We start from the raw sequence: 25,747 nt of genomic DNA on the forward strand, positions 1-25,747 counted from the left end.
ATGGAGAACTTAGAAAAGAACTTAGGCCTACTTGAGTTCAAAGCAGATTACAAACGTTGTTCAGATTTCCCAAAAGGAACGTTCATCAGTGCTCCCTTTATGTGACTGAAGGGGATAAAGAGAAGGGATGGTCTTCCAAGGCAGCTGAGACTGGAGCCAAGAACCATGAAGAATGATCCACAGCCACTGGAAGCTACACCCAGGGAACAATCACAAGTTACTACCAAAGGAGCAGCGCCTGCGCTCACAGAGCAGGCCTTTTGTAACTTCTGCTTCGCATATTTCAGACTTGCTATGGATCAGTGACTTTTATGTGTGCCTCACTACTCCCCTCGAACAGGAATGTTTATTGCATTTGTCTCCTTTCTGCTCTACTTTGTACCTAGGGGCGAGTGAGATGTGGCAAGTTTGTCATTTGACACTCCAGATTAAGAAAGGTTACATCACAGCCTGGTATAAATTTCAGGTTCAGAATTCAAACCTGATGGTCAACTTCTATAACATCTTGGCATGAAACACAGTGTGTAGAGAATATAATCCCTGTGTTTGATGAGAAAGGCTGAGGAGTTTTAGTCCATTGTTGTTTCCATTCGCCTTTCCTTTGTCGTGACTTCAATATGGCTGGCAACGTCTGATATTTTCTTCTGTCTTTGGACCCAAGCATGTGCTTTACATAGATCAATGAAAGATGAATTTATGTGATATACACTGCACTCAACAAAAGCGTTTATTGGGTTAGCAGCATTCCCTTTCTTTCCCAAGATGTCTCAGATTATGGAAATAGCTGCTGACCCTGAAGTTCTAATTCCTGGGCCACATAGAAGGAGACCTAAAGCACAACCACATTATTCAACTTCAGGAGCAGGAGCGAGAATGACATTTTGTTACTAAGACATGGATATTAGTGGATTACTTGCTATGCAACATTTTAGCATAAAATAGTCTGTGCTATTTCCTGTCATCTCTTTGAATTTCCATGTTCCAGTGGACTCTTCAGATCTACATTAAGTGGTTTCTGTCTATAAGATCTTTATCAAGTGATCGAGTGAATGCTTTGCCTTGTTCTCTGTGCTTCTATACAACTCATCTCATCTCCAGCACCATAAAAATCTCTATTGGCTACATGGTGCTGAGAAATTGTAGGTCTCCTTGGTAATCTTAGCACATAGTGGGCACCTATAAATAATTTTGAAGGAAGACGTTAATAAATATTCCTGAAAAGAGTGACCATAGTTTTGTTACTACAGAAAGGAGGTTATGCTGTATACACTCTACTGCAAATCTTAGTCATTGAGGAAAGGGACAGAAATGGGCTCACTGTCAAATGGTATGAGGTTCATACAAAAAAAAAAAAAGCAGAAAAAAATCTTCGGTATTTGTGTTGGAATTTGGAGCCCTGCTTTCTGTAGCTAAACTTAGAGAGGCGGGGAGATGCTTCTCATGCATGAAGCATTGTACATTCCTGGGTTAGAACATGTTTTCTTTGGAGGTTGTTGTGGTTTCTTTCTTTCTTTTCTTTTCTCCAGCATTGGAAGCATGGGTGTTTATAATAATAACAACAATGAAAGCACAAGGCTGGCCCGGTATGAATCAGGAGAGAATTTATAAATGTAATGGGAGGTAGAAAGTGGAGAAATAGGGTGGGGGACAGAGGGAGGGGGAGAAAGAAAAATTATAGTTGCCAGGAGTTGAAATGAAGAAAATGCCATGGGTGACACGTGGCTGGCACTGTGGGTAGCGACATCTGCTCTCGATGAGGATCCCCAGGCTTCGCAGCTGTGTATGCATGTGCGAATGTAAGGAAACACTAAGCCCTTTGCTGTAAGAAACCTGCTGTTGGCTCTGGTCTCAGTAGACTGAAATGATGCCTCAGAGGCAGCCTCTCACTGTGGGTTAGATCTCCAGGCAACTTATTCTTCCAAAGTATACTGGAGGCTATAAACGGGCTGTGGAAAGCAAACCTGAGAGATGTTCCAGGGACCTTTTGATACACTAGAATCTTTCTCCTGCATGGCCTGATCTCAAAATCATGCCTAAGGTTGAAGAGGTGATAGGGAACACACTGGGAAGATAATGACTCAGGGTCACTAGGCTAGAGGTTTTGCAACATGACAGACAAAAAGTTAATGTTTGCAAAATTGATGTGTAGTTTGTATTGCGCTCAGGGTAGCTTTCAGGGATTCATGTTTGTCTTCTGAGGACTCCGTTTAGGCGAAGGGAGGCAAAGGGAAGTATAGGAATCCTCTAAAGTTTGAGGCACTCTTAAGGGTGGCTGTGAAGGAGGCAGCTGGAAAGCTTCAGGCTTGAGTTGTTCGTCTCCTTAATCAAGAATCTAACACTCAATTGTGTGCCTACACATGGAGAGGTGGGGCCAAAGAGATGTAAAATGCAGTTTAAAGCTGCTGGCCTGAAAGGGACCAGACTGAATTTGAAAAGCTACGTGGAGCTTCTGTTCCTCTATTTTATATCTGCATGTCTCCAAACACGGACCCAGCTTTCTTGGTGGCAACTCTACTGGGCAGCCGTAGACTATGTCAACCGAATGGTTGCTATGTCTCTCTACCTGAGTTTGCTTCAGAAGGCTTTTCATACACGGCTGGGAACTATCATGATAATCTTATACAAATGTACTGTGTCTTAATGTCTTAATGAAAGGTATCTCATCTAAGAGTCCACAGAATGTTATGTATCAAACAGGGGAGACAATCACCTTCTTTCTGAGCTAAATAACTTTATGAGCCCAGAAAAAGAAAGGCATTGTGGGAGCCCATGAGCTTTCTCTGCTTTCTCTGGGACACGAAGAGCTGTCAAGGAGCTGAACGGACAGTGAAAGTCCAAATTTCATCTACCCCCCAATTCAAGGAAGATCTGACCATAAGCTTAACAAAAAGAATTGGGTAAAAGACTGTCTTAAATGAGTCATAAAGCTGTGAGCTTCTCGGTAATTTTCCCATTCATGTGTGAGTAATGTGTTCCTTTTACCACAATTGTCAAACTACTTTTTAATCCTTATCCAGCTGCTGTTTTCCTCTTCCATCCATGATGCTCTTAACTTCTTACTTAACTCATTAGCTGAAAAATGATGAGTGCGTACAACACGCCAGTCCCTACGTCACTGCCGTAAGAACTCAATGTTTGACAATGGAGACAAATAAACACCTATTCCCTGGAGCTTCTACTGTAACAGGGAAGATCGAAAAACATTAATATGTAGTAAATGAGAATACAATGAATCTATTAAAAAATAGTGGCTATATAAGGGAATCAAGAGTGTTAGGTGGTAGGGGGTTGGTAGTGGAAGACCTATAGATTGTCATCTATATGCAAGTGAAGGCAGGCACAAGATAAGGCAAGGCCTGTGATTAGGCAGTGAAATAGTAAGGCAGGCACAGAATTTTGGAGAGGCCACAGGTAGTTATGAATATTTCATAAGGGGTGGGTTTTTATAAGACACTTTGTCTTATCTAGGTGGACAGTTTATATCAATATTAATTGGCTCAGAGTTTATTGTGTGGACGTTTTGTGGAGTGAGAATTTACTGATACAAATCTAATTGATAAATTAGAAGCTTATTGAGGTTTGATTTTAACAGGTTACTGAGAGTTATGACTATAACCACAGGGGGTGGGTGCTGGGAACATGAGTGGAGTTCGCAGCAAGAGAGCTGTAAGATAGGCGGTCTCTGTATGGAACTGGCCCGGCAGCAACCCGCCTCGGGAACTAGATGGACGCAGGGCCTGCCAGAGGCAATGTGGGATGAAAATTGACAACTTAATGAGTCAGATGGCGAAATTGCTGTTTGAGATGAAATACCCCCGATGCCATGTGGCCTGCTGGAGCCAGCAATAGCGAGGGATGGTGTCAAATTTGTTTTAGTATTTACTGCAACAAAGACGGAAGGGGGACAATTGTTACTTTCAATCAAATTTGAAATATTTGACAATATTGGAATGGGGAATTCGAGCCACCATAAAGACACCTAGTTTTACTCTAGAGAATTGAGAAGCCTGGTGGCTAATTTTTATCGTTAACTTGACACAACCTAGAGGCACCTGGGAAAATATCCTCAACTGATGTTCTCGCTCCATCAGATCAGCTTACGGCCATGTCTTGGTCAATGACTGGTAAGGGAGGGCCCAGTCCACTAAGGGTGGCACTATCCTTAGACAGGTGGGGGCCTAGGCGGTATAATAAAGAGAATGGGCATGAGCGAGAAACAAGCCAGTAAGCAACATTTCTCTATGGTTTCTGCTTTAGTCGCCATTTAAGTTGTCCATTGATCTCCCTCAATCAGGACTGTGACCTGGAAGTATAAATAAACAACTCCTTTCCCCTATAACCTGTTCTGGTCATGGTGTTTAATAGAAAGCAAACTTTAAATAGGAGTAGGGAAGTTTCACCAGCCATGAAACTTGCATTGGAACGGTATGTTCTGGACATTACTTAAAACAGATCATTAGACAGCAGAGGTAGGAAGAGGAGGCGCCAGCCAGTGCTGCACCAACGTGGGTGATGATGGTGGTAGAAGAGATAAGAAGGATACAAAAGGGATACTTTGTGGATATTTTTAATAGCAGAGTTAATGGGATTACTGAATAAATTGGATGTGACTGGTAATAGAAAAAGAATTAAAGTAGCATTAAGATTTTTGTCCTGAGCCACTAAGCTGAAGGGCTTGCCATGAACAGAAATAGGAAACTACAGAGAGAAATGCCATGAATTCTTGGATCCCATTGGAAACCCTACAAACCTTTCTTGTAGTTATTTTAATTTTCTTCCCACTTGACTCAGAGGCAATGGTAGTGAAATTCCTTCTACCTACCCCTCTTTACTATGGGGTCTGTATGTCCTCAACCATATCATCTTCAAAGCCAAAAATATTCCCTGTCCCTCCTATTGAAAGTTTTCCCATGGACACCACTCTTCACTCAGGTCACTGGCACTTGTGCTGTGGGAAGTAATGTTTGTTCTATTTTCTTCTTTATATGTCAATTTATTGCTTGCCCTGAACTATGCTCTTACCAGATTCTCTGAGATTTCAGGCAATGCATCAATCGACAGGTCTCTTGTTAACAATCAATTTGTTTATCCATTCTGCTGCATTTAATCCTAGTCCCATGTATGATCCCTCAAACTTTCTTCTTTCCTGTTTTATTTATGAAGACCATCTCTCTAAAAACATTCTATCCCTTTGATCTGTTTTGCTTCTTACATTCTTCCTTTACCTTGCTTTTTGCTTTCATTGCCTTGTTCCCTCTCCTCTCTCCATTTATGTTCCCTGCATGAGCTCATCCTCTGTCTGCATAGCTCATCCTCTGTCTGTATGAGCTCATCCTCCTCTGCATGAGCTCATCCTCCTCTGCATGAGCTCATCCTCCTCTGCATGAGCTCATCCTCCTCTGCATGAGCTCATCCTCCTCTGCATGAGCTCATCCTCCTCTGCATGAGCTCATCCTCCTCTGCATGAGCTCATCCTCCTCTGCATGAGCTCATCCTCCTCTGCATGAGCTCATCCTCCTCTGCATGAGCTCATCCTCTGTCTGCATGAGCTCATCCTCCTCTGCATGAGCTCATCCTCTGTCTGCATGAGCTCATCCTCCTCTGCATGAGCTCATCCTCTCCCTGAGTGAGCTCATTCTCCTCTACTGTCAATTACCTTCTTCACTTTCTGTATCTCTCAACATAAGTCACTATGTTCTTGAGCTTCAGGTTTTTTTATTTCAAAGTTTGCTGAACTCATTCTGAATTCAAGTCACTCTCTTTTGTAAGTCTAACTCCTTTTCTTTACAGAGGTTAATAGCAATACCGGGGAGTTTGTTATTATTATATTATTTCTTTCCCTCTGTGTTTCTGATGTCCAATCTCGACCCTCATCAACTATCTCTTAAAATAGTTTTCTAACTATTCCATGTGTTGCCTTTGTTTTTTAGCCCATGAGATTTATATCTAACAATGTGTAGTATCTGATCTTGTCAATTCTTGGTGAGAAAGTGTGTGACACTCTACTAAGTTTTCAGAAAAAAGTGTATATTTTAAGACCCTTCCTAACCTGTCTCCTGTCTCCTTGATTGTGCCTGAACCTCCATATACAAACATTCTATTGCATCTATGAAAAGCTCATACATTTTCATATCCTAGTACTTCTCACTCATATTCTTTTCCTGCCTGTGGGTTTTGTGCTTTGTCTCCAACTAGAGAAATTGCCATATCCATTGCTTGCAAGTAGTAATTGCTAAGAACCCTTCAAGAACCCTGCTAAGAACCTGATTCTGACTTGATCTGCAAATTTGATGGCTTTCCCTTCTCCTCTGGGGAATTTTGCACATAATTCTACATCAGGATGAGCAGTGATTCTGAGTAGGTAGGGCCTTGACTCCTTTATCCTTATTTCCTAGAGTCTAATACGCTACACAGTCAATATACTTTCCCTTGAGTCATTAGTGCTCCACACTTAACATTTATTCTAGGGTTACTCAACTTGAACAGATTTCTGCATGTTTCTAAGCAGAAGTAAGAACTTATGAAGTAAAAGAAAAGATATATGCCAAATAGTGGACACTCTGCTGGCTGCCCTTATGGTCATCAACTCTTCCTAAGGGAAGAGTTATAGCTTATTGATTACTTAAGCATTTGCTACACCAAGGTTTAGAGCTGGAAATGTGAGAATAAATGAACTTCTTTTTAAATCTGCTCCTTTCAGAAAGCTCACTAAATGGTAGCAAGGAGGAGGAGGAGGGGGAGGAGGAGGAGGAAGAGAAGAAGGAGGAGGAGGAAGAGGAGAATAAGAATAAGAATAAGAATAAGAACAAGAAGAAGAAGAAGAAGAAGAAGAAGAAGAAGAAGAAGAAGAAGAAGAAGAAGAAGAAGAAGAAGAAGAAGAAGAAGAAGAAGAAGAAGAAACTCTCAATGAAAACTACAAAGACATCAGAAGATGGTGATGAACTTAACAATTAGGAAACCGAGAAACAAATGGATGGGTAACAACTGACGTATCAGGTTCAAGAAAAGCAGAAAGCCAAATGTTCACAATGCCACAAGCCCCAGAAAGTTCAGGTGCCTGTGTCATGCATGTGCATGTTCAGGGCCTGTGAAAGCAGGGGCATTCGTGTGCAAGATCGACCACATGTATATGTGAGAAACAAAGTAAGAAATTGTGTCAGAGCTCACTGTCATCTTATAATAGGAACTCTGCACTGTGCGAAGTCAAATCTTCAAACTGAGCAGTAGACGAAATAAACTTCAAATTTGTGCAGAAGAAATTAATGAGAAACAGTAGAAAAATACCCAAAACATGATAGAGTAGCCTCAGGAAGAGAGGTAGAAGTTAGGATCAAAGGACCAGGCTTTGGTAGTTTTCCAAACTAGCCAGGGAGTACTAGCAGCCTTTCAAACTTAGTACATATATTTCTCCTATAACATTAAAAAAGTCTAAGTATGAGAAGTAAGTATATCTGATAGGTTGAGGCTAAGATTAAGATCTATTAATTAGGATCTGAAATATGTATTCTTCCTATTGCAAATGATGTTTTTTTATGGTTTGTAAACGCACATAATCAGTTTAGAAGTGGCATTTTTGTCTTTATTTTACTGCTAAATTAGTCCAAAGAGGTGACATATAAACACATGTATACCTACATGGAATTTATATGCTTAAAATAATTTATATATTTAAAATAAAGTATAAGAAACCTCACGGGCTTCCCAGTAGGACTTACTTACTATAACAATCATTTAATAAAGTAGTTCAATATAAAGATATCTATCTTATTAGGATGAACTAGAAATTCAGTTTCATGCATTTTCTGGGAAAATGTATATATGATCATTTTTAACAAAAGTTATGTCCAGTTATGATATATTAAGTTTGAAATGAACAATATTTCATAGGATTCATGAATAGTTTCAATGACTTCGTTTGTGTCCTTGTGAATGGGTTAAATGGATATTTTAACACACAGTTCGTCACATAGCAAAGTCCCAGTGAAAACAAGAGAGGGCAGAACTATTTATAGGTACAATGGTGATTACTGCAAATGCATGCAACATCAGAATACTCGTTCAGAGGCAGAAGAAAGCTATGGCAGATGGAAAAAAAAGAAAGAGCATTTCTGTTGGTGTACATCCAGTGGTTTTCAACCTTCCTAATGTTATAACCTTTCAATGATGCTCCTTATGTTGTGGTGACACCCCGCCCCAGCCATAAAATTATTTTCATAGCTACTTCATAACTGTGATTTTGCTACTGTTATGAATTGTAAAGTAAATATCTGATATGCAGGATATCTGATGTACAGCTGCTTGATCCCGACCCACAGGTTGAGAATCATTGTTCAAATCTGTAACCTTGGCTTAAAAACTGAAGGGGCAGGGAAGGAAAAGCACAGAGTACATTAGACAAAAGGTGGAGTGAAAGACAGCAAGAAGGAAACCTCCCCCCAACTTCTGCTGTAAAAACAATGAAATGAAGTGAGAAAGTGGCCCACCCAGGAGGCCCAGGGACAAAAGAAGCAAACCACAGCCTGATAGAAAGCCCACCAGGCTGGCAGAGAGCAGCTCTGGGAGAGTTTTAGACAAGCATAAACTCTGTGCATGTTGTTAATCTAAGTGAGGTTTTACGATTTGCAAGGTTGTGCTTTTAATGTTTTACTCTTTAAAAAGAAAAAAAAAAGCAGGGCGAACAACAACAACAACAATGGTTTTAGCTTTCAAAGTGAAAACTTAGTCCTCATTAACATTTGGAGTCTGATTTTTGGAGATTCCAGCTGGGGGCTCTGAAGTTAAGCCCTGAACCGAATGGGACTCTGGACAAGCCCAGAGCCATGCCTAGATTTTCAGGCTGCTGCAGATATTGCACAAAACTGGCGGAGAAACTCACAAACAAATCTCTTGAGGGGATTGGAATTTGGCAGCTAGTGAGCCTGGAAGACGGCTCAAGCTTAAGCTAATTTCCAATTCCTCTCTGGATTTTAACACGTCTAACACATCTTTAGATTTAGAGCTGCGAGGACCTACAGTATTCCAACCAGAAAGTAGTGACTGTCACTAGTTTCTAGGACACTGCCTTCCCAATCCAAACGATCATTTTATAATTCCCTTCCTCTCGTAGATCCTAACAGACTTAGCAACAATTCAAACTAAGCCCAGAGGATGTATCCTTGGAGAAAGAGGAATGATTAGCGTATCTGGTTTTGTACTGTAGAAATGTGGCAAAGAGTTTTAATTGCTGGCTATTACTTAAATACCAACATATAAATGAGGAGGAAATAAGAGATGTTACCTTTGACATCATGCAGTACAGTTGTCCTAAAGTTGGAATAAAGTGCCCCATCTTGTGTCATAAATACAATTTATTTTTTCCCTTTTAAATGAGAAATTCATCAAGACAGACACCGAGGAGAGTGCTCGATGAAGAATCAGGAGCAATTCCGTGCGTCTTTTTCTAAGTCCTTAGCATGCTGTCTTAGGACTGTCAAGCCTTTGGCATTTGTTAAGAGGAATTTGTGCTACTGGTGGTGAACAGCACACTACTGAAGGGTGGTAATAGGGATAAATCTTACTGATAGAAAGGCTCGGGGGCGGGGCAGCTCAAGAGGTTTCTCTACAAAGCCAAAGAGAATAGAAATGAGACTTCGAACCACAGTGGGGTACTTAGCATTGACATATCCACAGTTCTACTATTAGTTTTCCACACTATACCAGAGGACCTTAAATCTGAGTGTGTAAGATCCCTAGGGTGTTTGGTGAGAATGACAGCTGGACCTGGGTCCCGATCTCTGATTCACAGAGGATATAGAGGTTTCCTGAGATGCTAACATGCCCCCAGCCTCAGCTGCTGTCATCCCATTCCCTGCACATATCGGAGACCTTCATCTAGAGCAGCAGTTTTTAACCTTCCTGATGCTGCGACCCTTTAATCACACAGTGGTGATCCGCGACCATAAAATTGTTTTTTTGTTTGTTTGTTTGTTTTTGCTCTTCATAAGTGTTATTTTGCTACTGTTGTGAATCATAACATAAATATTTGATATGGGACCCCCAGAGCGGCCCTGACCCACTGGGTGAGAACCACTGATCTAGAAAGAAAACTCTCTCCTTGCTTTTTTAGAGTTATGTCTAAGTCGGCCTCCATGTTTGTTGCCTGTAGGAATGTGGGCATCACTATATTCCTGGGCACTCACACCTTTCAGAACATTGTGTCTTTACATTTACAAGTGCATCGAGAGTGAGGTTTTAGCTACTCACAGTGGAACTTCACATGCTCAAGCAAGAAACACACACACACACACACACACACACACACACACACGTACCGCACACACGCACCACACGCACCACACGCACGCACAAATGCTTGCACGCATGCACGTGTGCACGCCCGCCTCATCTGATCTAGAAAACAGGAAGACAGCAGTCTAAGCTTGCAAAATTCTAGCAAAGAATCCCACACAATGAAAAAAGCCAATGATTCATCTCAGACAGGCTAACCTGTTTCTCCCCTTTTCCCTCCTTCCTCTGGGTGTCTCTTTTTTTGTGTGCGTCTGTATGAAGGCATTCTGTTCTCCCAAATAAAATGCAGCCCCAAAACTTGTGCTTGTTAGTCAGATTTCAGAGAGTTTCTACCTCTTCATGGTAGCAGTAGCATATATATATATATATATATATATATATATATATATATATAAATTTTGCTTCCTTCCTAAGCAAGGAAAAAATAGTGCAATCAAAATTCAATTTTCATTCCACTGGTCTCTACCTGGTGAACTGCATATTGGCCCATGCGTCCCGTGGAGTAAACACACTACCCAGTGTCTGCGAGGAGTGATCGAGAAGCCTGAGAGAGCAGGCACAGCTAACAGGAGTACCATCTGGAATATAAATAGTAGAAGGGGAGAAGAGCAAAGTCCAAGACAACAGAGGAGAAGGAATCTGAGGAACGGGGCAGCAGATGGATCGAATTAGCGATAGAAGCACTGTTGGTATTCACTGCTAAAGGTGTGAAAACAGAACCGATTCCCACCGATATTTCAGTCATGCAGCCGCTCCGGTGAAGCTAAATTTGTCCCCAGGGTCTTGTATTTTCCACCCCTAATTCCCTCTTATATAAATTCCTATAGAGGATACATTTAGAATAGTGACAGATAAAAAGTATCTCACTAGCTACTTTTAAAAAATTACAAATATATTTACATTTAGCCATGGCATACTAGATTTACAGAGAAATGGAATACCAAGCCATCTTTGGTGTTTGAGAGAAGAGACAATATTTCACCCTGTCAGAAAGAGCAGAAATATAGGCCTTTAAAACTCTGGGAAAACTAACATGCCTTTTAAACACTTCTTTTTATAACCTTGTATAAACGTTAACATTTCCAGGTTATTCGTGGACAGATTCACATTACATAGCTCACTCTGTATTCATGGCCATTATTTCTGTTCTGCTAGGTTCTTGTAAGAGATGATTACTAATTTTTCTCTATAAGAAATATTTAGCCAATAAAAGTATTTATTATGTGAGTCATTTTCCTTTTCAGTTTAAGCTTAAAGATAATCCACTTATTTGGATTTTCCTTCAGAGGTATCGCTAGCTAGATTTTTATATCATTCTGGTTGCCCTTGATGTGTTCTGTACTTTTCTGAGGACTAGACCTAAAGAGAAAATAGAAGCAGGCCAATGATAAGAAAATGATAACATATGAGGCGTCTCGAGTTTTCTGCCTGCGCTTACGTCAGTGGTTGCTTTAAGAATAGAGGTAGCCTGCTCTCTACCCCAATTGAGACCAGACTTTTGGGAGCTTTTTATTATTTTTGTTTTTGTTTTGAGACAATTATTATGGGCAAGTGATCTAGCCCTTTCTGGCTTATAAGTATTATAGTTCTGGTATTTTCTGCCAGTGGTTTCTGAGTGCTAACCCTGAGCTTTTCCAGTTTTATTTTGAGTGATTTTCTTCACTTGTCTGAGAACTCCTGGAAGAGCCATCCTCTTTTTTTTTTTTTTCTTTTTTCTTTTATTTTTTTTTATTAATTTTAATATTTCTTATATACATTTCGAGTGTTATTCCCTTTCCCTGTTTCCGGGCAAACATCCCCCTCCCCCCTCCCCTTCCTTATGGGTGTTCCCCTCCCGACCCTCCCCCCATTGCTGCCCTCCCCGCAACAGTCTAGTTCACTGGGGGTTCAGTATTAGCAGGACCCAGGGCTTCCCCTTCCACTGGTGCTCTTACTAGGATATTCATTGCTACCTATGAGGTCAGAGTCCAGGGTCAGTCCATGTATAGTCTTTAGGTAGTGGCTTAGTCCCTGGAAGCTCTGGTTGCTTGGCATTGTTGTACATATGGGGTCTTGAGCCCCTTCAAGCTCTTCCAGTTCTTTCTCTGATTCCTTCAACGGGGGTCCTATTCTCAGTTCAGTGGTTTGCTGCTGGCATTCGCCTCTGTATTTGCTGTATTCTGGCTGTGTCTCTCAGGAGCGATCTACACTTCTGCACTTCTTTGCTTCATCCATCTTGTCTAATTGGGTGGCTGTATATATATGGGCCACATGTGGGGCAGGCTCTGAATGGGTGTTCCTTCAGTCTCTGTTTTAATCTTTGCCCTCTCTTCCCTGCCAAGGGTATTCTTGTTCCCCTTTTAAAGAAGGAGTGAAGCATTCACATTTTGATCATCCGTCTTGAGTTTCATTTGTTCTAGGCATCTAGGCTAATTCAAGCATTTGGGCTAATAGCCACTTATCAATGAGTGCATACAATGTATGTCTTTCTGTGATTGGGTTAGCTCACTCAGGATGATATTTTCCAGTTTCAACCATTTGCCTACAAATTTCATAAACTCGTTGTTTTTGATAGCTGAGTAATATTCCATTGTGTAGATGTACCACATTTTCTGTATCCATTCCTCTGTTGAAGGGCATCTGGGTTCTTTCCAGCTTCTGGCTATTATAAATAAGGCTGCGATGAACATAGTGGAGCACGTGTCTTTTTTATATGTTGGGGCATCTTTTGGGTATATGCCCAAGAGAGGTATAGCTGGATCCTCTGGCAGTTTAATGTCCAATTTTCTGAGGAACCTCCAGACTGATTTCCAGAATGGTTGTACCAGTCTGCAATCCCACCAACAATGGAGGAGTGTTCCTCTTTCTCCACATCCTCGCCAGCATTTGCTGTCACCTGAGTTTTTGATCTTAGCCATTCTCACTGGTGTGAGGTGAAATCTCAGGGTTGTTTTGATTTGCATTTCCCTGATGACTAAAGATGTTGAACATTTCTTTAGGTGTTTCTCAGCCATTCGGCATTCCTCAGCTGTGAATTCTTTGTTTAGCTCTGAACCCCATTTTTTAATAGGGTTATTTGTCTCCTGTGGTCTAACTTTTGAGTTCTTTGTATATTTTGGATATAAGGCTCTATCTGTTGTAGGATTGGTAAAGATCTTTTCCCAATCTGTTGGTTGCCGCTTTGTCCCAACCACAGTGTCCTTTTGCCTTACAGAAGCTTTGCAGTTTTATGAGATCCCATTTGTCCATTCTTGATCTTAGAGCATAAGCCATTGGTGTTTTGTTCAGGAAATTTTTTCCAGTGCCCATGTGTTCCAGATGCTTCCCTATTTTTTCTTCTATTAGTTTGAGTGTGTCTGGTTTGATGTGGAGGTCCTTGATCCACTTGGACTTAAGCTTTGTACAGGGTGATAAGCATGGATCTATCTGCATTCTTCTACATGTTGACCTCCAGTTGAACCAGCACCATTTGCTGAAAATGCTATCTTTTTTCCATTGGATGGATTTGGCTCCTTTGTCAAAAATCAAGTGCCCATAGGTGTGTGGGTTCATTTCTGGGTCTTCAATTCTGTTCCATTGGTCTATCTGTCTGTCTCTGTACCAATACCATGCAGTTTTTATCACTATTGCTCTGTATACTGCTTGAGTTCAGGGATAGTGATTCCCCTGAAGTCCTTTTTTATTGTTGAGGATAGTTTTAGCTATCCTGGGTTTTTGTTATTCCAGATGAATTTGCAAATTGTTCTGTCTAACTCTTTGAAGAATTGGATTGGTATTTTGATGGGGATTGCATTGAATCTGTAGATCGCTTTTGGTAAAATGGCCATTTTTACTATATTAATCCTGCCAATCCATGAGCATGGGAGATCTTTCCACCTTCTGAGGTCTTCTTCAATTTCTTTCTTCAGTGTCTTGAAGTTCTTATTGTACAGATCTTTACTTGCTTGGTTAAAGTCACACCGAGGTACTTTATATTATTTGGGTCTATTATGAAGGGTGTCGTTTCCTAATTTCTTTCTCCGCTTGTTTCTCTTTTGTGTAGAGGAAGGCTACTGATTTATTTGAGTTAATTTTATACCCAGCCACTTTGCTGAAGTTGTTTATCAGCTTTAGTAGTTCTCTGGTGGAACTTTTGGGATCACTTAAATATACTATCATATCATCTGCAAATAGTGATATTTTGACTTCTTCTTTTCCGATCTGTATCCCCTTGACCTCCTTTTGTTGTCTGATTGCTCTGGCTAGAACTTCAAGAACTATATTGAATAAGTAGGGAGAGAGTGGGCAGCCTTGTCTAGTCCCTGATTTTAGTGGGATTGCTTCAAGTTTCTCTCCATTTAGTTTAATGTTAGCCACTGGTTTGTTGTATATGGCTTTTACTATGTTTAGGTATGGACCTTGAATTCCTATTCTTTCCAGGACTTTTATTATGAACGGGTGTTGAATTTTGTCAAATGCTTTCTCAGCATCTAATGAAATGATCATGTGGTTTTGTTCTATCAGTTTGTTTATATAATGGATCACGTTGATGGGTTTCCGTATATTAAACCATCCCTGCGTGCCTGGGATGAAGCCTATTTGATCATGGTGGATGATTGTTTTGATGTGGAAGAGCCATCCTCTTATGCCAAGATGTGAGGTAAATAGGATGTCTACAATCATGTGCCCATGAATGAACAGGCCCGACACTGTGGTTCCTACATACAGCTGAAGAACAGCTGCGGGAGATTCCTTGGGCTCTTTCATCGAAAGGAAATCCTTGGACTTCATGTCAAGTATGACATAACATAAGAAGAAGAACCCCAGAGTTTTCATTTTAAAGCAATTATGCCCACATAGTCCTAATCATGATTTTCTAGTAGCTCCCACATGAGTCCACTGCCTATGAAGTATCTGGAGATGAGGCACTAAACATCTTGCTGTTGGACAGGCCTTTCCTTTCTGTGCAATCTGTAGTGGTGATGCCAAGGTGCACCTCTTAGACTCAGCATGCCTGGGGAGACATGGTGTCTTTGTCTTTCTGACCAGTCTTTTGTCATAGAAGATGACATCAGTCAAGGAGATTATGTTCCTTATAAATATAGGAGTTGGAAAAAAATTTGTTCTAGAACTTTCCATGGTGGAAAAAAAATCAGATTTGCAGACATATAGATATTTTAATTCAATTCTTTTTTTCCCCCTTTGAGAATGGTGTAAATCATTAGGCTTTCCTTTCACTCTTATTCCTTTAAGTATATCAGAGTGATAAAGAATATTACTCCAGATTCTTAGTAAATCTAAGGTCCCAGGAGGCTCATTAAACAGTCTTTGGCCTAACTTTCTTCATCCTAGCTTGTTTCCTTCCATCTCAATATGTGTGTGTGTGTGTGTGTGTGTGTGTGTGTGTGTGTGTGTATGTGTGTGTTTGATACACAGGTATTATCACTTTGTGAGAATTAACAGAAAAAGAAGCACAACAATCTCTCTAAGTAACAGAATCTGTTCAGTGTTGGTGGCAAATGAAGGTTTGTAAATCTTTATCATATATTCAGTGTTTATTAAAAACTCACAGCAGGTACATGTGCCTTCTTTAACATGTTCCAATCCCCATCTCATGGTGTCATAGACCAAGTTTTCTCTTGTAGGCCAATGTCAGGATAGAAACGTTAAATAAAAATTAGAATTGTCTTTGAACTTATGATTAGGAAAGGCATTGTCTACAAGTTGCCACGCATAACCCACCTTGTAAATCAGAAGTCAATAAGAAGCAAGAGGGTGTCAACTCTTAAGGAGCCCATTTAAGAGGAGGGCTAGTGGCTGTAATGAGGACCAGAGCTATCTAACAGGCAAAACATGCTTTTCTTGATTGATTCTGCTGAGGACAGCCTCACATTTGGAAGGATGTGTCTCCATTGTTCTTCTGAATCTTGATTCTGACAATTATTAAACATAAATTTTATCTGCCCAATTTAAAAGCTGTGCAAATTTAAATTTAGAGAAGTGACTGAAATTTCCCAAATGGGTAATAATGGATAGAATTAAGCTTGCTTCTGCAGCCCAGTCTCCCTCCCTCTACACCACGCATCTTTCTGCAATCGCACAGCCTTCTACGATGGGGCTTTCGTTCCTTACTCTGCTGTTCCAGCCCAGCCTTTGCTTCTAGAGTGCTGTTTCTCAGTGGACTGATTCAGTTTTTTTTGCACTCCCAAATCAAAGTTCTCCCTTTATTTCTCCATTCCCTTCCTTAGAAGAGCATCTAACAATATTACATCGGTTTCTTTAAGGGATGATGTGAAAGTGAGCAGAACACTGTCTTCCAAACACTCGGTTTTACAGCCAGCTTGAAGGTTACACCTACTGGGTAAGCAGGAAATAACGTTGTAAGCATCATGGCGGGTGTTTATGAGAGTAAGAATAAGAATTTATAGAAGAAAGGCCAGTTACAATGTTGTAAGACTACAAACAACTGTCAGAGGTTTTAGGATACCCCAAGAGCATCAGTTGAGCACAGTTACCATGGTTAGATGTAGTACTATGCCTTGGGGAGTATCACTACTGGCCTCATTTATCACTTATACAACTCCTACCCATTGCTCATTTCACCTTAAAGAGAGCCAGATGGGAGCTGTGCACAGTTAAGTACTATAGCCAGAATTCGCACTTAATTTTCCTGGTGTGTGTGTGTGTGTGTGTGTGTGTGTGTGTGTGTGTGTGTGTGTGTGCATATGTGTGCACACATGCACATGTGTCTGTCTGTCTCTGTGTCTGTCTGTCTGTCTTGTCCATGTATGTTGAGTATGAACAGGTGCATGCCCTGACATACATGTTAAGGTCAGAGGCCAACCTACGGTTTTGGTTATTGCCTTCCCCTGGCTAGAGACAGAGTTGCTTTATTGTTCACAATTGTGTTGGTCACAACTGCAGAAAAGAAGACCCACGAGCTTCCAATTATTCTTAGGCCTCTGTCCCTCAACTCTCCAGAGGAGCACTGGAATTCCGAACATGTGTTTGCATGCCCCGTCCTAGGTGGGTTCTTCCCCTTTACATGGCAAGTGCTTACCCAATGAACCATCTCCACAGCCTCACAACTAATCATTCAAAACAAAACAAAACAACAGCAACAATAGCAACAACAACAACAACAACAACAACAACAACAAAGATACAACTCAACAGGAAGCAGTAAATACTTTAAGAGAGAATATCAGACACTATTCTGGAGACTGACATTACAGGGATACATGATCACAGCAAAAGCAAAGCCAAAGTGTAGGTCAGGTTTAATCAATCCATATGAAGGACATTAGTAAGTCCAGTGGGACAGTAGCAGGTGTCCTCCTAGAGAGCTGGTCTTCACTTAACTCATCAATTTTCAACCCGTGGCCTATAATCCCTTTGAGGATATAAAGGATTCTTTCACAGGGGTCTCATAGGAGATATCCTGCATATCAGATATTTACTGGTATGAAGTGGCAATGAAATATTTTTATGGTCGGGGGGTCAATACAACAGGAACTGTATTAAAGGGTCACATCATTAGGAAGGTTGAGAACCACTGATATAAGTGGTCCTTGGGCAAAACTGAAAAATAGGCTTTGTGAAAGGAAAAGGAAAAATGGGTAAAAGAGTGAAAGGGAAAAGAGATGGAGAGGGAGGTAATGGCAGGAAGGAGGGAAGAAAGAGGGAGGGATGGAGGTAAAGGAGGGAGGGAGGAAGGGAAGAGGGAGGGGATTTGTTTTAAATGTACTTAAACTATCTGATATCACAAAATTCAAGATTGGAATGAAGACTCACTTCAACTTGTTACTTTACAAGGTGAAGGGAAACATGCTTTTGTCATTCTACTTCTCTGACTCAGTTCTCTCTCCTCTGCTCTCTCTTTATGCTAAATGGAATTTTATTGAACAAGGATTCGACAGAGTAAACATTACTTTCCTAAACAGTTATCATAGAATATTTGTAGGGAGTGACCATACAAGCAGTAAATAAATTGACTCGTTCTTTGAGTCAGTAAGTCGAGTTTCAGCTACTCCTGATATTGTGTTGGGTAGCTAGTGTGCAGCTAAAATACAACATTTTCAACTTATAGGTAGCTGCAATGTGCCACTTCCCCCAAGGTAATATGTAGCTAAGAAAGAAAAAAACAGTGCCAGGGTATATCTGTGATTCAGGGATGGGAGTGGTGGGTGGATGTTGGCTATTAAATAACCAAAGTAGAATAGGTGCCTGGCAAATACACTGAAGGACCTGTATTAGTTAGCACAGTGTTGAAACTCATCAAAATGGTAATATTGGCATTTGGGGCATCACATTCTTTGGCTGTGTGAAGGTTAGCAGCATCCTGACCTTCTGCCCATTAGCTGCCAGTAGCTTCCTTCCTCCATTCATTTAGTGGTGCCAAATAGTAAGGTGTGGGATATTAAATTAATCTTAGCTAAAATCACTTGCTTAGGGAAACATAAGCTGGATCAGGACCATAACTAAATATATATGAAAGTACCAGGTATGAAATAATATTCAAGAAGACTTCTACATCCAAAGATGAAAAGAAAAGTGGGGAGGGTTTTTTTTTTTTTCTGTAAGATAGTCTCTCTATGTAGCCCTGGCTGTCCTGGAGCTTCCAATGTAGATTGTGCTGGCCTTGAACTCACATAGACCTTCTTGTCTCTGCCTCCCAAGTACTAGGATTAAAGGCATGTGCCATTATGCCTGGCATGATTAGGGTTTATTATGCATAAGACATTGACTGATTTCACCACCCACAGCATCTCATTTAATTTTCACAAAAGTTGTATAATAGATGTTACATGAAAACTACTCTGAAAAATCCTATTCATCCACTGCTGAGGGAAATGGGGAACAAAAGAAACAGCATTTGTCCAAAGTCACCCAGCAAGTAGAGCCAATACATAATCTTAGAAGTGAACAACGCAGAGTATAAAGTCCATAAAATACCCTATGACAGAAGGCTTTTCATGTCTGGGGTACAGAATGCACATAGGGATTGAAACAGATAATGTGTCTGCAAGAGAAAGACCTGTTTACTATATACTCTTCCACTCCAGACAGAAATATGAAAATGATAAGGACTTCCTGGGGGATAGTTTAGGAAAGAAAGGAAGGAAAAAAGGAATAAAGAAGGGGGAGAGGGAGAGAGGGGGAAGGAGGAAGAAAGGGAGGGAAGGAGAAAGAGAGGGAGGAAGAAAGAAAGGAGGAAAAGGAAACTAAAAATACCGAGGAAAGGCTGTGAAGGCCATTGTTGGGCACAGGTCTGGGAGGTAGGAGAACATTAGGAGCCTACTACAACAGCACATGTGAGAAATGACCAGACTCTAGCATGAAGGGCAAGAAGAAGACTAAACCAGTGGAGTGACTCATAGAATGATCTGGTAACAAGCTGATCTAATGACTAATTGGACACAACAGCCAACTATCTCCAACTGACCTGTGATTTACATATTGCAATGGCTTTCCACAGGAATGTCCTGGTCTCCTCTTACCATTGATCCACTTTCAGGGTTCATATCTGATTATGTTGAGAGTGTATGAACAGTGTTGTTATAACTTAGGCTTTGCTCATTCAACAAGCATGAATGGAGTAGTTAACACATAGCAAATACAACACCACCATAAGAATACATTATGGGCCAGGGAGGACACAGTGCGTTATGAACACTCAATAACCCCACTAAATAGCTTCATTGGTCACTTGCTAGTCCAGATCAAGACTCTGAGGATCATACCATGAGTTGACCCAGAAATTGAAAATAGAGTTATAAGACTTTAAAACTGGGGTTGGGGATTTAGCTCAGTGGTAGAGCGCTTGCCTAGCAAGCACAAGGCCCTGGGTTCGGTCCCCAGCTCCAAAAAAAAAGAAAAAAAAAGACTTTAAAACTTTTCCTCTAGCCAACTTGCCATTTCTTATTTATTATAACTCGTGAAATAAAATAGAAAAGTCAAGAAGGCCAAATGCAGGCTGGAGAGAGATAGCTCAGTGGTTAAAAGCACTGACTGCTCTTCCAGAGGTCCTGAGTTCAATTCCCAGCAACCACATGGTGGTTCAGAACCATCTGTAACCCTCTTCTGGTGTGTCTTAAAACAAAGACAGTGTATTTACAATACATACAATATAAGTACAGTGTACTTATATAGAACAAATAAATAAATCTTTTTTTTTTTTCGGAGCTGGGGATCGAACCCAGGACCTTGCGCTTTCTAGGCAAGCGCTCTACCACTGAGCTAAATCCCCAACCCCTAAATAAATCTTTTTTAAAAGGAGTTAAAAAAAAGAAGGCCAAATGCAAGATGTAACTAGAAAACAGAATATGAAGATGAACACACTTGGATTACCGATCTGCTGTGCACATGTGTTCTGCTGTAGACAGTAGAAATACAAGACATAAGAGGACGGAGTTACAGGCTGCAGAGATGGCTCAGCGGTTAAGAGAATTGACTGCTTTTCCAGACGTCCTGAGTTCAATTCCCACCAACCACAAGGTGGCTCACAACCATCTGTAATGAGATCTGGTGCCCTCTTCTAGTGTCTGAAGACAGCTACAGGGTAGTCATATAAATATAGATTAATTTAAAATAATTTTTTTTTCTGAGGATCGAACCCAGAGCCTTGTGCTTCCTAGGCAAGCGCTCTACCACTGAGCTAAATCCCCAACCCCTTAAAAAGTTTTATTAAGAGTTACTTTGACAATTTTTGTTTGGTGGTTGATTGGTTGTTTTAGAGGAATTTCTGAAGGTGCCCCTTTAAGAGAATGAATGGCAAGCATGCCATGGTACAGGGGAGATAATGCAAAAAAGTTACATCATTGGCAAATGTCATAGGCTTGGGACAGTGAGATTATGGGATGATGTTATTGTCTAGAGTCAATAGGAAAGATAATGCAATAGTCACATGTGTATGAAGCTGAGTGGTTTCAAGAGGATACTTTAGACTAATATTTAATGCTGGATTGCAAAATGGAGGCCTGTCCAGATTATAGGTCACAGAGTCTTGAATTTCAGTGCAGGTTTTATACTCTGCTTTGTGAAATTTCTCACCTAGATGAGCCTCTGTTTCCTGCTTCTAGATCTGTTTTCCCTCCATCTGCCTTTGATGCTAACATTTTTATAGAATTAAGGTAACTGACTAAAGTGCATCAGGAACTTGCCAGTTTCGCCATCTCTTTTCTCCCCTGGTTCCCACCATCCCTCTTCTGTATTTCTCACTGCTGTGTCTCCAGGGACATTCTCCTCTCACCTGTGATCTTCTCTCTCCCTTCCTATGAGTCCTGATCACTACTTTTCTCTCCTCCCTTAAATAGACTTTCTTCTCCCTTGCCTTTATTGAAAGAACAGAAACTAATGGCCAGTTTTTCAAGCCTCTCCTAACCCAGAGAACCAAGAAATCACAATATAGATTATTCGTAGTAGTATAGGACAATCAGAGTGGAAATGGTACTGTATAGAATTGCTTTTAAGATTGAGATGACCTAGTCAGTAAAGCACTTGCTGTGTACACATAAGCACCTGAGTTCAGGTCCCTAGCACACATTAAATAGACATGTGTGGCAGTATATACCTGTAAGCTAAGCTCCTATGAAATGGAGAGAAGAGGACCCCCAAAGATGATTGGCCAGTCTAATCAACTAAGGAAATTTAGTGAGAGACTCTGTCTCTAAAAGTAAGATGGAAAGCTATTGAGCAGAATATTCAATATTAATCTCTGTTCTAAATCTCAATATGTACCCAGATGCCATGAGTACATACATATAACACACACATATACATACAGACACATGAGTGCTCATGTATGCTTGCATACACACACACACTCTCACACACACACACACCACAAACACACACACACACACACACACACACACACACACACAGAGTATAATTATTTCTGGACAAAGAAAGCTTCAATGTAGGGATTTCCAGATTAGTAACTTTCTAGAATCCTTCAAGGGTCTGGGATAGTGGTTCTTAGACTTCCACTAATGGGATAGTGGCTCCCATAATCCCTTGCTGCTTAAGGTAGAGATTTCTGGTCCCCTGTGAAGTTTCTAAAGCAGTGGGTATAGGGTGGACCAAGGAGATACATTCTACTGAGTCCCCAGGTGATGACAAAGAACCACACAGAACAGGCAGGTGTCAGGCAGAGTCTGGTAGTGGTGCAAGATAGCAGTGTGTCAGGGGAAGCCTCCAGGGAGAAGAGAACATTGCTTCTTGTGGCATCCTTAAAGAGAATACAGTGAAATAAGAAGTTCTGGATAATAGATCGTTCTAGAGGGTATGCTGAGGAACAGGTCAGGGGAAAGGACAAGCACGGAAAACTCTGTATTGTAACCTTCTGGAAAGCACTGAAGCCAGCCCCGAGCCCTGACATCCACCCTCCTACTTGAGATGATGCATAGAAACACCAGAAGGGAACTCTCAGGATCTGTTTGATCTCTGTCCAGCTCCCTAAGCCCTCTGTCTGTTTATCTCCCTCTTTCCCTGGCCTCTTCTCCCCATCACCCCCTGCCCAGTGGATGATTCACTGCCTCCCCTCGCTTCCCCACCCCACCACCATCTGTTTTTCTAATGATGGCAGAGGATGAGCTGTTCTGTTGGCCCTGCACCATAACACAGCACACTCCACACTAGCATTAGCCTTCCTGCATCCTCAGAATGCTGCTTTCTGGGTATCTTCTCCCTACCAAGTTTCCTCTTTTCTCTTAAACCCCACCCTTTCCCTTTCCCCGGTCTCATGTGGGTCCCAGTTTCTTAGAACTACATCAAGAGACGCAGTCAGATACAGAGCAGAGGATTAACATGCATGCCTGCAAGCAGGTTGGGTGTGTTTGAAGGGATTGTTGGAAATCAATGGCAGTTAAAGGCGCTCTCTTTAGCTCACTCCAGGGAGCCAAAAATATCTGGGCAGGACTGCAGAGTGGCTTATTGACTTCCAAAGAGAGGCTTGGATGAATAAATCTGCAGTGGCTTGTGGGGAGTGGAGAGCCCTGAGCAAGTGAAGTCCTTATGGATGTATGGTGTTAACACAGGGATGGATATGGCAACGCCTTCCTGGGAGAACCAAGGATGACTGTTGACTGTGTAAAGAAAATGGCCACCCTAGCTTTCTCTTGAGACTCTCCTACAGAAACTGGCCCTACTGAGATTAGCTAAACCCATCTGCTGATCCAGCCCTGTATTATTAACTCAGCCTTCTTGTTCAGCTGCAATAACTTTCCTCTCTGTTGAATCTATTAAGTAAACATGCCTCAGGGTACTGCCGTTTCTCCATCAGAGATCTCAGTCGAGCTGATCCAATTTTTTCTGTGAATTGATATGTGTCTGTCTGCCTGCCTGTGTGTCCCTCTATCTATCCATCTATCTATCTATCTATCTATCTATCTATCTATCTATCTATCTATCTATCTATCTATCTATCCATCTATCTATCTAGATATCTATCTATCAATCATCTGTTTAACCTTTTCTTTATTCTTTCTCCACCTTAGCCAGGACCTTCCCTGGAACCATGCTGGACAGGGCAGTGCCTGGATAAGAATACTTGTATTTGTCATGGGCTGTTCCTAGGATTGGAGGGCTTATTTAAATGCAATATGTGCATATTTTCAGTATCAGAGTTCCTAGGTCATTCTCTCTGGACAATCCTCTGATTCATTCTAGACTCTCTTTAAAGAAGTCACTGCACTAGAGCTGACCCACTGTCAGGAATCCACTATGGAAGAAGGAAGGCAGAATTTCTTCTTTCATAATGAAGATTTAGGTCAGACCACTCAACGGTGGAATATAGGCCTATGTAGAAGTTTGCATAGACACCTGCATGACATTTCAGTTGCTACAAGAAGGGAAGTTTCAGACAAATGACCACAGTGACTGGAGTAATGTCTGCTCTGGGATTATACCTCTTATTCATGTCTAGCTAATTGTGCCCACAACTTACATATATTTTTGCTTGGTAAAAAAAGTACACTGGGAAATTTTGTATTTATTTTAATTTGGAGTATGTATATATATGACATTATATAAGTACATGTGAATCTCAATTTTAAGCAAAACCTAGGACTCCTACCTACTTCTAACCCTGGTACTCAGGTAGCCCAAGAAAAAGGGTTACTACAGATCTAGTCTGGGCTATAGTGGTTAAGTATAATACCTTGTCTACACACACACACACACACACACACACACACACACACACACACACACGCCAAAGTTTGTTTTAGGCATTTCGCTAGCTAAACAAAATTGTCTATAAAAAAAATCTGTATTTAACTAATTCTAAGGCATAGTTACAAATCCCAAAGCCATAAATAATTCTGGCTTGTCTTTTAAGTGACTGAGATTTTACTAAAATAAAACTGAGTTCAGAAACCCTACATTCTATAAAGTTGGGACTGAGTGGCATTTAGGAAACTAAGTAAAAGAAAGAGGAATCAGAAGAAACAGAGACTTGAACTGGAGGGACTTAGGTTACTCAAAGCTCTCCACATGGCTTGGGGAAGTGAAGCCCACATACCTCACATGACTGGATGCAGTGCACCAGAGAGGGATCTGGGTGCCACTGACGCCTGCCGGTACACACGATACTCTACAAAAGAAATAAAACAGAGTCATTAGGTCTATGGAAGTAATTGTTAGTTCCGTGCTTGTCCCACCAGCCAGCTCCAGGCTTTGAAGGCAAGACCTGTGTGTGCCCGGCAAGCAACTGGTCTTGCCTAAGGAAACCATTAACCCTGCTCAGTAGCGTGAAAGCTGAAGCACTCAAAGTAGAAACTTTGTTCCCCTTTCATCTTCTTCCTCCCCTAGGGTACCACAATTTTCAGAGTGCTTTTTGTGTATAGCACTGACCACTGGGTAAAGAATTTCCCTATGCCTCAACTGCCACCAAGGCCTTGCCCAGACGGTGGACACTGTTGAGTTGACTGCCCCACCCTGTCTCCCAAGGCAGGCCAGTCCCCCAAGTTTCTTCTCCATAGAAAAATCTCTCAGACCTTCTGGGTCTGGCAGCTTTAGACTAACGTCCTTTGTCCCCAACAAAGTCGCAGAGATCACCATGGAGGATTCCAGACCAGTTATCCAGGTAGCAGGTGAGTCTCTCTCAGTTTAACTGATACAGGGACCACTTGGTTTATATTTTCTATGCAAATTTATCTTTTCAGATCTCTGTGAAAGCTAGCAGGTCTGCTTTTACATCCAAAACAGTCTGGCTTTAGAGTGACTTTGGGTGCAAAAGATGAACACATTGCTTGCTGATTATACAAATTTAGAAACTTTTTAAAAAGTTTGAATTGCCTGAGTTAAGTCTCTTAACTGAAAAGGCTTTGAGGCTGAGATGTAATTGGCCAGGCTGACTTTGTTTCATATGCAAAAATCAGGCCTTGCTTTTCCAGAGCTACTGGGTTTCCTGCTGAAATGGCTAAACTCACACTCGGGCTTCAGTAAAGCAAACTCAAGCTTTCGTGCTGATGTTCATGACTAAAATAAATTTCTTTTT

At 41.1% G+C, this 25,747-nt stretch overlaps 1 protein-coding gene across 1 annotated transcript in view; it reads right to left on the reverse strand.

Moving 5' to 3' along the window:
- Pappa2 (pappalysin 2) overlaps nt 1–25,747 on the reverse strand; it is a 253,101-nt gene that overhangs the window by 19,114 nt on the left and 208,240 nt on the right. The window contains exon 20 of the mRNA XM_032915633.1: nt 24,770–24,841. Within this exon, the coding sequence (XP_032771524.1) occupies nt 24,770–24,841 (72 nt within the window). The remainder of the gene's footprint in view (nt 1–24,769; nt 24,842–25,747) is intronic.

The sequence above is a fragment of the Rattus rattus genome, chromosome 10, assembly GCF_011064425.1.
Source record: "Rattus rattus isolate New Zealand chromosome 10, Rrattus_CSIRO_v1, whole genome shotgun sequence".
Classification (NCBI taxonomy): domain Eukaryota; kingdom Metazoa; phylum Chordata; class Mammalia; order Rodentia; family Muridae; genus Rattus; species Rattus rattus.